We start from the raw sequence: 15,873 nt of genomic DNA, 5'->3' as shown, positions 1-15,873 counted from the left end.
TGTATTTTTCTATATATTAAATTAATCCTCTAGCCTCGGCCAATGCTACTGTCGATGTGATTACTCATGTAAAGATTTAGCCCAGGGTGGATTAACCCTCCTTGATTTTATATAACTGCACACATCCATCAGTAGCTTGAGAGCTTCTTGAAGTTCAGGGTACTTGTAATAGTTTTTCACATAGCATCTATTGTGACGAAGGCTCGCAGCTTAAGAGTACACATCACGACGTTTCATCGTGTCAGCTATCCATATGATGTTTCAGATTGGGTTCTAAAGATTCTGCAGCCTTTTGCTAAGTATCGAGCAAAGGCAGAACGGCTTTGGGTTGTGCTGTACCCAGGTTCCTTAGAGAACGGATCAGGCGTTTGTAATGGCTCGGCATCCTGCTCTTAGACATTCTGGGAGTCTCCCTATACACGCGTTGGAAAATTTGATAAAGGAAATAATGAAAGCAGCTGTGATAAGTTTAAAGAACCTTTTCTTATATATCGTGGAGGCTAAGTTTCAGCGCCATGACACTCTAAAGGCAGCATATAATCAATCCCATTTGTTAGGGCAGGTTGCGATAAGCACACGCCTTGTTTGTGGATTACCAGCATCCATGATCCTCTGATGTTCGACTGATATTCGACACAATAAAAAAATAAAAATAAAAACTCAAAAATATTGTTTTTTGCCAGACTATCCGCGGAAGACTATGGCTAACTGCGCGCGCTGGACCAATTTTTTAAATTTTTTTGCACCAGACGAATAGTACTATCTGATGAGACCCCCAACGAGGGCGGATGCGAAGACGTTTCCACACTCTCGAATTCTTGCATTATTACTAAGCGTATAGTTATCTGAGAATTGGGATGTTCTTGTCGGGTTTCTCATTTTTAGCACTGAGAATTTCGCTGATGAGGCGGTTTGCTGCCATATAGTTGTCAAGACGTGATTTGGAGGTTTCACGAGCTGCAATACGACCGTTGATTTTATCCAAGTTCTCATCGCGTTTCTTGGAGTACTCTAACTGTGCTTTTGTCAGAGCCTCCATTGCTTAATTGTGCCGTTCGATTTCATCTTTGGTTTCATTTCTGGTGATTTTTTGTGTCGTTACTTGACTTTCAGTGAAAGCAGCCGCGCTCGTAATCGCACTGAATATGGCCATCCCAATAGTGGCTGCCATTTTAATTGCGATATGCTTGCATCAGTTTTTCAACTACCTGAAGTGAGGCTGGCCGGATCCCATTTTTTATTTACCATCATCTGACGTGCTATTCACTAAACGTTAGGTAGGCTATCAATTTTCCAGTATCGCGCATATTAAATCTTAGCTCGGTTTTAAACACGATTTTGGTTTTTTTCAAGCCATACGAGAGGAGGACGGCTCCTACACCAATTCTGCGTTGTTATACACAACGTCAGCGGCTGCTTTTTTAAAAGCTGCTGGGGGGTATACATCTACAGATAAACAATCTTTGGCTAATATTTTCAATATACCACGGCTAGAATTGGCTGTTAATGCTCACTAACGTAAATCTTTTCGCCGACCGCAGCTTTTTCCCCAAATATTGCCCCAAAATTCAAATACTGCCTAATCAAAACGCCACACTGTTTTTTAAAGAACCTCGCATCTATTAAAAGTTCTATTGCCAATATATAATCAAGAATAAATTTTCTCCCACCTTTTAAAGTCATAATTTTTCAACATTTCTGTCAGGAGCCACAAACTCAATTCAGTTGGGAATGGTGCTTGAGTTGTCTCTCGGGTGGTTCCCGGGGTGGTCATGCTTCTTATCGAAAATCATTGCTGTAATATCGTCATAATAAAAAAAAACTCTAATTTTCCGCATCAGCTCCTAGGTGTTATCATGTTGAAAGGATATACACCTCCTAAACTGAAAATGGAAAAATCTATTAAAGTTATTTGCTGTGTGTTGGTATAAGAAAAATCGATAAGACGGATAATTTCTCCTCTGCCCCACGGTAAAGTGGAACAAAGCTATTTCAAAACAAATGTGTGATAAAAAACATTTCATAGTAGCTCCCATCTCCATAGGGCGCCTCGGCGTCCAAATAATCCTTAAGGGACTTTCCGATATAATGGCTGGGTTGAATGCTTTTTCATAATCGACGACTTTATCACTGAAATTGAAATGGGTTCCCGTAAATCCCCACTTTCTAAGATTGCTATTAGTGGTCAGCACATCAAGCATAGCCAATGAATCATAAAACAGTGGTACACGGCATTCCCTAGGCTTGTGCGAGACCAGCTCAGGTAGGTCGCTGTTTTACCATGGGTAATCCCGCAGCTCTTAAAAACAATATTTATAACAACCCAATTCTCCAGGACGCTTTATATATGCTTTCTGGAGAAATCTACCACCGCAAAATACGTCATTTAAACAATCTAGAAGAATAAAATTCCTAACACTAACATAGACTGTAGCTGCCGATTTAAAGTACAATTATAGATATAGTAATCATTAAAATGCAAAATGATAAAAATGAAAGCATAATTTTTTTTGAATTTTATAAAAAAGAGTAAACTTAAAGAATTTAAAAATTTTAGATTTTAATTTCAATATTAAAGAATTTTAATAATACAGACATTTAAATTTACATTTTACTATTAAATTACAAAACACTTTTTGGAAGAGCCAAAATAAGATTACTCAGTTATTTGGTATCACTGGCGATGATATGTTCATCTAGTGAATCCTCAGTTGTGTCCACAGAATTGTTACTTTCTATAGCTGTTTCACTTCGCTCACTTTCTAATAAATTTAACAATTCAGGATTCATTTTAGTATTCTTAGTTTTTGAGCATGCTCTTAAACTTGCTATAACCGGATCTGAAGTAGTTAGCAGTCTATTTAATAAATCCGTTTATGCCCATTTGTGATGCTTAAAATATTTGCTAAACTGCCTATTGTCCGGTTTGAAGAATTCACGTTTCAATAATGGCTCTACCATGAAATAAGACTTTATGAAGGGTAACAGGCATAAGATACCATCCATATTGTTTAACGTATAGGTCCCGGATCTCATTGCGTAGTTTTCGAATTTATCCAAAGTGATTTTACGATCAGAGTTTATGCATCCTAGAATACTTCGTAAGCGTTTTATTAATTCTAAACAAACTCCTGTTATCTCAGCCGGTTACACAGCATTTCTTAGAAATTTACGTGCACAGTTTCCATCATTTGAATTACCAGCTTGCTGTTTGGGTACATCAACTAAAAAACCCAATTCACGTCTAAACCTTTCCTGGACTTCTTTTTTTTTTTTTTTTTTGTAACACCTTTTCTTTATTTTCATTTCCACTTGCTTGCCGTCTTTTAATTTCCAAGCGGTATGAAATGTGAGTAACGCATTAAAAAATTCTAATCCAGACATGAAGAGGTGATAATCCAAAGGAAAGATATTCTTTTTTTATTTCTTTTTTTGATAATATATTTGTAATTTTCTTTTCTGTAGGCTATGGTCCACATATGTAACAGGATTGTGCGGAAGAACATAATGACACCGCATTGCAAACTTTTCCGTCTATCATACAAAGTATCATAGGTGGTATTATCGCAATGTCAAGATCTCCGAGAGATACAATACTGGACGTCAATGTTTTAACTTGTTGTCTTAAACAATTTCTTAAATTATTAAATCTGTAGATTCCTTCGCGAAAACCAGTTTGATGGGGCGACAATACAGAGTAGACGATGAGGCAGGGTTTTTCCAAATGATGGTTTTAGTATCCCTTATACCACAGAAAATTTGTATTGGCACCTTAGAAGTACTAAATAGACTTTCATCAGTTGAAGTCTGTTCCGTAAACCTCTGCTTATATCGCTCCGATCCGTCGCATTCCCATTTAATGACGAAGCCGTATGTATTATCTTTATGTAGAAGTAATTTCTCTTTCACACCTTGAATTTCACAAAAGCGAAAGAGTGTGTGATCAATGAGAGCTTGTAGAGACATTTCTGCAGATACTTCTGTTATCATAACTCCTTGAGGATGACATAAACGCTTGGTGTCTTTAACTTTGTAGTAAAAGATATAAAGATTGCAATTTAAGCTTCCAGCTTGCTCACGAAATTGTTGGTACTGTTGAGTGAGAGATTGGTATCTACTATTAGTGCGAGAGCTTGTTCCGCCGAAAATGATATTGGTTTCTTTAGCAATGACTCCCGTGTCTTTTTTAAAACTGTACCTTGATTCGGAGATGCAACCGAAAGTTCTTTAGCAATGGAAGCTGAATCTCCTTTTCCTTCTTTCCTTATGATCATTTCCGTGACCATACTTAGCTCTTGGCACTTGACTTCAGGAGATGTTGCAGTATATACTTTTGAGATTTGGCCAGATCCAATTCTTATGCTATTCTGCTGGGAAGTACGTGGTATATTTTGAAATATAGGATCAGTAAATATATACTTTTTATTTATCCAAGAAGAATAGGTGTCCATGAAGCGTTGCCGATGTCTCGTTATTTTTGCACATTTCATTTGAAGTGTTTGATAAAATCTTGTAATTTTATCTTTTACACAGTTTAAAGCAGCTTGAGAATTCCAACATCTCCTATTTCTTCAAGAACATATGAAGACTCCACGGGAAGAAACGGCAGGGTCACATTTTTTCATTTTGAGATAAATCATTATTAAACTTTTAAACCTTTATAAGTTTCGAAGTTTTAGGAAAATTTAGAAAAACTTTAAATATGCATCAAATCATTTATTTGATTTGAATTCAAATACAAAATATGCTATTATGGTTAGTAAAGCTAGAAAGTGTAAAAAGTCGAAACTTTCAAAATGTGACCCTGCCGTTTCTTCCTGTGGAGTCTTCATATGTTGTCAATGCATCAAACTTTGAAATTTTCGTGGTTTGTACCCATATATTAAAAAGAGCCATCTGGGAAATCGAAGGATTCTGAACTAAATAGATTTATTCCATTCCATAAATAGAATAAATATAATTAGTTCGCAAATATTCACAGAATGTTCTTTTTGGTTTAATTGTTTAAAGGTATGCGAATCTTAGGGCTTGATTGTATTTTTATTGCCTTTTTTGGGCGTTACCGGATATGCAGCCCTTTACTTTACCCAATTGATGCCCGTTGTTGAACCGAAAGCAGACGTTCGCATTTGAAGGAGTTCACTGTTGTAATCCTGCATCGGGTTGGTCATTAATCCAAGGTCGCTGGGAATCAAGTATAATCTTGCGGGAAGGGCAAAATTGAGAGTGCTGTTGGCGTTCAATAATATAGTCTAGTAGCGCGTGATGTCAGCACCAAAGTCTTTGGGGCGTTCTATATAGGCTTCTAGAGTGTTACAAACTCCGACTGAGCATCCAAAACGCTGGTTGTAGAGCCAACAATGGTTCCAAGAGCCGCTAACTGAGCAACAGAACGCATATTGTATAAACTCTTAGAATACCTGAGATAGCTTTGAAGCCTTTAGAAAACTCGTCCGTGAATTCTGGGATGTGCTCGGCAGCCATTTTAATGATGAAATACTTGCCAGTTTTTTCTTGGAAGAAACGTCTCTAATCGAAGCGCCATGCCTACTATTGCAACCCTATCCCGGGCGGAACCCCAACTTCATTTTTTATCTCTTCGAGCGCTGATATGTCAATCTCGGTTTTCCATGGATTGAAAATTTTAGAATCAGGCAATTTGACATTCATACGCCGGAGGATCCTTCTAACGGTATAGTAAAGGTAGAAACACTGTAAGACTCTCATGAATGGATCACTGGAATAAAGTGATGACATTGAAATTCCGCATACAGCCGTGGCCATGCTCACTGCAAAATTTATCACAATTGTATTAATAACTGATTCAGAGGAGTTTTCATACCAGCCATGTGGATATAAGTTTGTAAAGTAGTTGGTTAGTAGGACATTCCTATGCGCCGCGTTAAACGAGAAACCGGGGTTAATAAAAAACAATGGCGTCTCAATGTCAGAGATCGTTATCGGACATCGTGAAATACCATTCATGAATGGGATAGCCTCGTCTGTCTGTCTGACATTTTTTGTTTCTAAAATGTTATAAGGTAGCGCTGAAACCGGTTCGAAAAAAAAATTTTCATCGAACTCGGGGGTGGGATTATATTGATTACCTCCACCGGGATAACTTCCATCACTACCGTCAGGCTGTCTGTTAGTCAATCCAGAATTGTGACATCTATACCCTTCGTACCAGATTAAAAGTTGATGTCGGAGTTTTCAAGTAGGTCTATTTCACCATTTTCTGTACTCCATTTTTCTTTTTTCTCGAGCATTTTTCTTTTTTCTCCGCTAATGGCTATATTTATTAACGATGGATATTATAAGCACTGCAGCAGCGACGTGTGGTAACCAAAGGTTCTTGGCGAGAAAGCCAACGACATTTGCTACGGCCCGGAATATCAATTAAATTATGAATCCGATTATGCCTGGTATAGCTGCAGTAGCTCTTTCGGCTAGCCATCTTAACGCCTCTTTAAAATTGTCTATAAACACCATAGGTTTAGTCGGTGGCTTTTGATCTGAGTCCAGCTTTACGCTCGATAGGGTTATTTTTGGGGCGATTCCGAGGATCTCGATTACACAGGCTATCACAGTGGCAATTGCTGTTAACACCGCGATTATTGTATCACCCTGGTCTCCAAATATCATCCAAAACTTTTCACTTAGTGACATATCCCTATTTCCAATTATCATATAGATGAGGTCAACAATTTGCACGAACTAGCTTTTCAATCTTTCCTTTCATTCTTTTATCCGGTCTTCGGCATCATCTGATTCTTTAGCTTCTTCGAAGTTTTTTTTTTCAGTTCAAAGTTGTCGAACCTTTCCCTCTCCTCCTCAATCATCAGAATTTTTTTTTTAATCCTTTTTATCTTCGATACAGCTGAGATTTTATTATTACTCTTGTTATCTATAGACTGTTTGATAATCACTATACCATCTGCGAACTTTTTCAGCCCATTTTCGGGTAAGAATCTTCTTGAAGACGGAGCAGATAAATCGTTTTAATTTTGGATGACATTATCCAGGTTATCTGGCAATGGATCCTCTGAAATGGTCTCTCTAACTAGTAGAATTTTATTCAATTCTTCTACTAATATCTTGGGGTTGATGACCTTCTAATATATGTCCATGTCATGGAGAATGACAACTTAAGCTTTCTGTAAACTGAGATATGTACCCCCACCATTCCACTTCAGCACGATTGAAGCATTTTTACTGTTATAGCTATGAAACTTGATCTTGCCATTGACCATCTTAAACTCACTATTGGCTATAGCCCTACAACATCTAACTTCTTTCCCACGTCAGCATTTTTAAGCATATTTTAGAATGCATTTACAATGTTTCCACAATTGCTGTTTCACATCTCCACTCCTGTTAAAGGAATTTTGATGTTGCCACCTATATATTAAAGAATTGATAAATCTTCAAATATTGAATTATACAGAAGCGGTAGGATAGCTTCTTTATCCAGCATGTGTGGTACACAGCTCGACCCCACAAGGGATGTATTGACGCGGCAAGCCATCCGGGGTGATAGGCTGATCACTTCGTAAATGTTAGCTATTAGCTCGATAGTTACTCATGCTGGTTTGACATTGTTGATTCGGCTCCCAAGCCTAAGTAGAGTACCTGGCACCGCATGTTTGATCAATGATCTGACGCTTATAAGGAAGACTGATTTGACGGTTTTTTTCGTATACAATCTTGGTCGTGCCATAATAGAAAAGATGACAATCCAAATGCAGGGGAAGGATATTAATAGTCTACAATCCTATAGAGACTACTGGAGCTTGCGTGATCTCTATCTGACTCTCTCCTAAATGTGATGACCGAGTAGATCCAGGTAATTTAACCTAAATCAGGTCTGGGTTTTCCTCTAATGGTTTCTCTAAACCCAATTCTGGTGGTATTGTAGCTTTCGGTAGGAACCCCTTGAAAATATTGTAACCCTCTCAACTTTTAGATGGTTCAGGTAGAGGTCTTTTCTACCCTTCTAGCTTAGGAGACTATGTGGAGTATAAGGTTGTATTTAGCAATAGTCTCAATAATATTGCGATTGAGTTTGAGACTCTTTTGCCGCACTAGCAGAAGATATTTCTCTAAGTTCTTAAGGACGCTATGCTCTCGCTTATGAAAAAATTATTTACAGACGGATACAACAAATTGGTTCACAAATGAGCTGGCTGTTCGATATCAATATCTTGTAAGACAGTCTGAAGTATGTCTTAATTGCCTGTCCTAGCTCCTTCAATTTCGCAAATCAGCCAGAAAAGACTTTACCTATGTCGAAACAAGCTAAAGTAGACATTGTAATAAAGGGAAGAAACAATATATTATATTAAAACGGATTAATCCCACATGGAATGTACGAGGAAACGTGTCGTTGTCTCACTGGGACTATTCGTACCAGTTCTTCCAAAAAAAACCTTATCTCTAATGAGTTATCCGCCCAAACTATAACCTTTAATAATTGGTATACAGGTACTCATCAGTTACTCACCATCGATTTCTGTAGCTCAACCGATCAGCATTTTCCAGGTTCAGGCTAAAAACTAGGGAACGGTGTTAATGTTATAAACAATAATTATTCTTAGGTTATCATCGGGAGTCCCCCCTGTCGATGTAAAAGTGATCATCGTGCTAGACGCTGTATCAAAGTTTGAAGGTGGGCGCTATATAGCAGCCGCTTCTTAAGGAGGACTCAAGCTGCTACCCCCAGGCGTTGACCTATCGGCTAACGCCTGCCCCGCTACCTCCACCGCTAATCTCCGTCACTTCCCTCCCACTACTACCCTACCGCCAGTAGAGCTCAAAAGTCCCATTTTAGGCTAGGTGGTGTTAAACCCTTTCGCAAACCCCACCATCACCACCTACCACCACTATCACCGCTACCTCATCACCAGGTGGCATTAAACCTCTTCTATACTTTCTACTATTCGGTGGAAAGCATAGAAGCAGTTAATTTTAACAGGACGTCTTGGCATTTCATCTTTGTATTTATCTTGGCTGTAAGTTCATGAACTTTTTTTTAAGCAAAAATATTTCTTAAATTGTTTAACAGAAAGTACAATATGTTAACATATTATCGCTACATTCTATTTCTCTAAAAGATTTTGTGTCGCAAATCATTTGGGTACTAATAAGTTTGGCTGGTTTAAAATTTTGTTATGTTGTGAATTATTTACACACAAGAAATTTATATAGAATCTAAACCCTGAGTTAGCATAATATAAATAACATAAGCTTAAAGGATTGTTCAATCTGTAATAAAACAGAAAATTATAATATGGTACCATAAGCGGAATTCATAAAATTCTAGTCACAAAATGTTTTAGATCATGGGTGACATTTGGCTTACAGAAGTTTAAGGAAGAGGTTTTGTTTTTAAATATCTACTTTATTTTCTCCTCACCTATGTTTCTTTTTATTCTCTTTTAATGCTCTATTATTTTCCTTTAAGCAAGCTCTTTCGATAAAAACCAAACTGTTTTTTCTATTAATGAATTTGTGACCTAAATAGTCAATGAGTATCAAGTCTCTTGAATGTTAAGCAAACTCACATATTTTAATTGTTAAGATGATTAAGAGAACAGGAGGTGGTACCTGCCTTTGAAACTAATTCCTTATCTGAACTAATTGTCGTTAGGATAATCAGTGTCAATCCTATCAAAAAAGTTCCAAGTTATTTTACTTTTTTGGGCATGATGAAATTGATATGTGAAAATGAAAATCAATTAATTATTGTTAAAATATTCTTCCAAACGAATAATATTCGTTTTTACTAATAATATTCGTTAAGTTTGACGGTTATCATGGATCATGATAATGTCAACCTAGCTGACCCCACACTTGTCCGAAAATCAGAATAATTACTTTGAAAAGCACTGGAAAAACCCTTTGGTGGGAACAATATACACACCTTCCTGATAAGAAAAATCCAAAAATTGAAATCTTTTATGACCGTCCGAGAAAAAAAGTTCAATTTGAAGTTTTCGGCATTGTCCAAAAAGTTTGCGAAATGGTACAATATGTATCTTTGGAATAAAAATCATAAAAATAAGTCAGAAATTGTATTAAAAACATTTTGTTATTATTACAAAGCCCTAGTGAGTAATATTTAATTCTAAATAAGTTTTTGTAATTCCAGGAAAAAGCAGTTTTTGTCAAGTGTTAAATTCTACATGACAACTTTTTTCTAACTTCAAAGCAAAAATGCCAAATTCTGTTAAAAAACATGATGACTGTAGGAAAACAGTTTGTTTCCTATGTTTGAACAAAAGTACTCGAGAATTGACAAGTTTTATGATTGAACAAATCAAGAAATCAGTTTCATTCACACTTGACTTTTCTGACTCACGAGTTCCAAGTGCAAAGGTGAAAATGTGGTTCTCCCAAAACTTTATGATTTCACAGAAGTCCTGGTAAGACCAGAGACACGTTGTCAGCCTTGTGATTGCATTATTTGTCGAATTGGTCATTTGAAAGCATTTCAAAAGCACCCTTTGAACAAATCAGAATCTTCAGGAGCTTCACAAAATCAAAGAAGATGTTCAGACTGTCTCACACTTGTTGCAAGAGGAGTGTCACATCAGTGCAATCAATACACCTTCAGAGAAAATCTTAAAGAATTTGCTTCAAAGGATCCAAAAGCTAGTGACCAGATTGCATCGACTGTTATATCAGCAAAACAGTCCTCACCTCATGGAACTGTCAGAATTGCGCAAAGTGGTAGAGGCCGCCCCGTGCCAATTACTCCAGGTAAAGGGAATCTTGCTTAATACTTCAACAGTAAAAGTACTACATAAAATGTTTTGCATTTTAACAAGGCCACTGCTTTTTAAGTGTCTGAAGTTGGTGTTTTTCAAATTTCTTTCCTAAAGGTCCTTCAAACCCCAAGAGACTGTTTGGTGGTGTGCCACTTCTACGAGCTCAAGATCTTGTTTGCATACAAAACAACACTGACTGTCAAACAACAACATCAAAAAACTTGCGTCTACATTAAAGCAACTCACAAATATAAAAGTTGTCGAGCCAAGATTTAAATAAAAGTTTCTTGACATCGGAAAGCAATTGGCAGACCACTTCTCACACACATACATATCTATTTCAAATGACAAGCAGCAGTCCAGAAAACAACTTGTGATTCACTGCAAAAATCTGTCTGAGCTACTGAATGATGTCTTGCTGCAACGTCATGTTCAAGGTGACTACTTGGTGAAGTTGGACATCGATGGTGGAGGTGGTTTCCTTAAAGTCAGTCTTGGCATTCAAGAAGAAGAAATAAGACTTCCGTCCATTTCACCACCAGGCAAAATGACTGTGTTATTTCAAACACCCAGAGACAGTGGAGTTAAGCGCCAACTTCTCGTTGCAGTTGCTGAGGATGTTCCTGAAAATTATGATAACCTCAAAAGCATCTTGTCTTTAATTTTTCCAAGTGGAGTAGATTTTTCTTTGTTCTGTGACATGAAGTTAGCAAACCTTGTTTGCGGGCTTCAATCCCATGCCAGCTCTCATCCATGTAGTTGATGTGATGCGGATCACCGTAACTTGTCACAACGTGGAAAACTCCGCACTTTTGGCTCAATAAGAAAACGCTTTGCTTCATTTCAAGATTAACGTTCCGTAAAAGTTCTGTAAAAGTTCTTCTTGATGCTTATTCGCTAAACATTTTTTTAGCGTAAGTCTGACGTAGGCATAAGTCGTATTTACCAAACTTGCGCAGTTGCGGTTCAAAAAAACCGTTGTAGCATTTTGCGTAAGTAAAGCCTAAAACTATCGGTATTCAACAAACTTAATTGGGTTGACCAAACATTTTAGAAACTTGTTCTGCTCAATTTACGCAAGAAAAGTTAAGTTTGCTATGAGCTGCCTTAACTTTGGCGTAATTTTAAAATCACTAAATAATGAAAATGGCATTACATTATTATGATGCATATGTAGTTCTATTGTTCTTTTTTTTTAACATCACCTACGAAAATTATGCTTAATTAGAGGTAAAAATATATGGAAAGTGCTAAAAGCCCATCTTGGTCCCAGAAATCAAGAGCAGAAAAGGAGAAGGCTAATATAGAAGACATACTTAAAGATTTCAGTAACGCACTTGATGAAGAATGGATCTTTAGCGCTGCAGTATCTTGTTCAGTATCTATAGTTATAAGTTATTTCGTCTCAGATTCAGCAGATGATGTTGGTTGCTTTAGAAAATTAATGAAAGGAATTAAAAATGTATCGGAAACAAAGTTTGAAATTGAGGGTGCAAAGTTAGTTTTTGAAGCGTGCATTGACTCCATTTATGATTATGCTAAAATCAAAAATTATGCTCAGCACCTAGAAGTATTAAATGATATCAAAAACGAACTTTCTCTAGAGTAGTTCAGATATGAAGCAACGAGTTATGTTGGAGGTAATCTTTGAAACTAAAAAGTTACGCTTAATTTTATTCTTTACCTCTATAACTGTTTTCTTTATGTTTATGTACATTTTATAATTTCTTATTTGTGTATATTTGTATATGCACATGTATGTGTGGACACATTATGATAAGTGTTGGACCTATATTTTAACTCTTTTAAAAGTCTGTTTAAAAATGTTACTTAGAGGTTTGTGCAAAGTTCTACTTTTATTATGTGACTTATATATTTCTTACATTTTTATTTTGTCTTTTCTTTATCTTATTTAGGTCATTGTGTTTTATTAGTAAATTACTATTTGCAATGACCTGTGTTTTTTGTAACATCTTTAACACAAAATATATTGATATTGATTGATATTGATTGATTGATAATCATAGATGTTAATAAAAAATAACTGCATCATAATGATATACCATCTTACTAACATGTTATATTATTATATATATTTAACTTAATATATCTTATATGTAATGATATAGTATCTTATATTAGATGATATATTGTCATATTACTAATAACACATAATTTAACATCTTTATATTGTAACATATAACATCTTATAAAGATATAATATTTTTACTATTAAATATATGTTCTTCACATTCTTTTTAAAAAGGTACATGTCTTATTGAGTACATCATAGCATATGTATTGAGTACATCATTACAATCATAGTTCATATTGTTGTTTTAACAGCTTTATAAAAATTTATTCAAAATGGATATTCCAATTATTCTAGCTACATATGGTTAAGTTCAAATTTGGCATGAGATTCAGTGTGTTGCTTTAAGCGATTACTCTGATGTGAAATGTCTTCAAAAACTTTCTTTACAAAAAAATAATATAAGAGATATTGTCAATACATTATACAATGATTTGTCACCAATCATATTGAGAAGCAAACCAATTTTTTCAGAAGCAAAAGTACTAATACCACTAAGGCTTTTATCAACTGGAAGTTTTCAAGCAGTAATTGGTGAGAGTTATTAGTTAATCCCAAAAAGAGAAGCTTTAATCTTATGATTCTTTATTGCTAAAAATGCTTGTTATTAATGGATTGTTACAAATGCAGCTTAAAGGTGGTGCTTTACACAGGGTTTTTATTCAACCTGGAATACCTAGCAAACCTAGAGGTAGCAAAAATCTTTGTTTACATAAAACTTTGTTTACATAAAAACTTTGTTTACATAAAAAATATTTTTCCCATTTTTTGCCATAATTTATGTTTATATTAATTTTTAAAGAATGACTTGTCAAGACAGATAACAATAAATTTGCAAGATATAATTGTTGTTGTAAAACTTTTTGCTTGTTAGTCTAAACAATATGTTTTAATTCGTGCAAATACGTACAAGGGAAAACTTAGGGAAAAACATTAAAATTGGAGTGGCAAACCTGTTTTTAGACTTATCATGTTTGCTTACTTAAAAATAACTTTATTCCTTTTTCAGTTTGTTAATTGTTAAGAAATAAAATGAATTTTCTTTTTTCTCTTTATGTAAATATGATACTTCATTATTGTATAGCAAAAATCAAACAAACCCTAATTTTTTTAACTTAGCATAATAGATTGTCAACAGATTTATTTTTATGCTGCACCCTCCTACTGTTCCTAAATTCTGATTTTATATTTTTGCAGACTTTTGGTAAGATGACTGTATTTTTCAAGTTATTTGGAGTTTAACCTTGTCAAAGCTCACTTTTCTCTCAGATAAAAAAAACTTGCTTTGTTAAATTAAAATATAATAGTCAATATGCATATTTCGTTCACATGTTGTTTCATGTAATTTTAGGTGACACCTCTCATGGAAGCCAGTTAAATTGCAGTTGCATACTTTGCCAGTTTTGCAAATATTTTGTTCAGCACTATCATCATCTTGTCAGATGGTATGATAGTCCAGAGGAGATGGCTGAAACGAAGAGAAAGTACTTTCAATCATTTGAAGTTAAAGGTCTTCTTGGAGTAATAGATGGTACAATGACACTAATCAAAGGATTTACTATGGCTGATCAGTTTAATTTAACACCTGATCATTTTGATTTTACACCTGATCATTTTGATTATATTGCTTCAGGTCATTAGTCAAAAAGTTTAAAGTGTACACTGCTTGGCCTACTTACACAGCCAAAGTTAACATGAGAAACTTAAAAAAGCTTTTGTTTCACAGATTTATTCTGTCTATGTATGTTTGCTTACAATTCATACTAGGTTAGAAAAAAATATTTCTGTTCTATTATTCTTTATAAAAAAATAATAATTTACTGTTTCCTTTTTTTAGGTGGTAATGGTTTTTTATGCTGTATTTTACTTCACATTATTAAGTTATTATAGAGCGCTTCATGTTATTAATAATATATAAAATTAAAGAGATAATACTTCAATTTCACAAAGCGCAATATGTTTACTACAAAAATCAAAGTTTTTTTTTAATATTTTAAATAGCACATCATAATTCTTTAAAGTTTGAAAACATCAAGTTATTTAACATAAGTGCTAAGCTTAAAACAATATTGTAATATAAGGTCATATAGTTTATGATAATAGATCATGTAAAAAAGCAATGTTTTGTTTTGCCCAAAAGTGAACAGTTGTTCTAACATGATATTTCCCAAAAAGGTTTCAGCTGCTCTCATGACTTTTAAACATTTTTACACTTTGAAGATTTTTAACTTCTTTTTTTTAGAAAAGGATATCCTGCTTTGAACTGTCATGTTGTTATTGATGCTGATGGGAAGTTTAGAGATGTTGCAAAGTATCCTGGATCGTGCCATGATGCTTTATCTTTTCTTATTCTGCATTAAAACAGTCACTAGAATATGATTCAAATGCAGGTTTCCTTTTTGAAGATTCAGGATATGGGTTGTCAACAGTCATGATTACACCGTTTAATCAGCCAACTACACCAGAAAAAAATATTTTAATAAAGTTCACCGTCAGGTAGGTAGTGATGTTGAGCAAACCATTGGACGTCTCAAAAACTGATGGAGGTGTTTGCACAAAATTAGTGGAAAACTTCAGTTCACCCCAACAACTTGCTGCAAAATATTTTTTACTTGCTCTTTACTGGAAAACCTTTGCATTTCCTTAGAATTAGAAATTCCAGATGAGATTAACTTTGAGGACAATATTGAAGATGATGTACATGGTGTTCAACCTGAATTAACTCAAACCAACCAAATTCGAGTTTGTATTTTAAGAACACAAATCAAAAACTAAATTTTTTCTGATATAAAGAAGTGATTGAAGTCTGAGAACAAGAATACACCAAAAAGTTTGCCCAGGGCAATGAGTCAATAAAATAACAATAACATCAAGAATGACATTATGCTATTCTTTGTTTGTAAATGATTAACTATGTAATGATAATGTTATATATATATATATATATATATATATATATATATATATATATATATATATATATATATATATATATATATATATATATATATA

General features: G+C 34.8%; 2 protein-coding genes across 5 annotated transcripts in view; one reads left to right on the top strand and one right to left on the bottom strand.

Moving 5' to 3' along the window:
• The window catches only part of LOC145195258 (E3 ubiquitin-protein ligase MARCHF4-like), a 260,175-nt gene that overhangs the window by 195,730 nt on the left and 48,572 nt on the right, over nucleotides 1–15,873 (bottom strand). The window lies entirely within an intron of this gene.
• LOC149879940 (uncharacterized) lies at nucleotides 11,753–15,421 on the top strand. The gene is made up of 4 exons (XM_090070847.1): nucleotides 11,753–12,409; nucleotides 13,159–13,395; nucleotides 14,213–14,628; nucleotides 15,104–15,421. The coding sequence occupies exon 3, from the start codon at nucleotides 14,326–14,328 to the stop codon at nucleotides 14,500–14,502; it is 177 nt and encodes a 58-aa protein (XP_089926973.1). The 5' UTR covers nucleotides 11,753–12,409; nucleotides 13,159–13,395; nucleotides 14,213–14,325; the 3' UTR covers nucleotides 14,503–14,628; nucleotides 15,104–15,421.

The sequence above is a fragment of the Hydra viridissima genome, unplaced genomic scaffold, assembly GCF_058129835.1.
Source record: "Hydra viridissima isolate aposymbiotic clone 2 unplaced genomic scaffold, HvirCarnegie_v1 scaffold_13, whole genome shotgun sequence".
NCBI lineage: Eukaryota > Metazoa > Cnidaria > Hydrozoa > Anthoathecata > Hydridae > Hydra > Hydra viridissima.
Note: the sequence above shows the minus strand (reverse complement) of the source record. Positions and strands in the feature narration are given on the sequence as shown.

Excerpts from the sequence above, each read along its gene's own strand:
- LOC149879940 (XM_090070847.1), top strand. The coding sequence starts at position 14,326 with ATGGCTGAAACGAAGAGAAAGTACTTTCAATCATTTGAAGTTAAAGGT.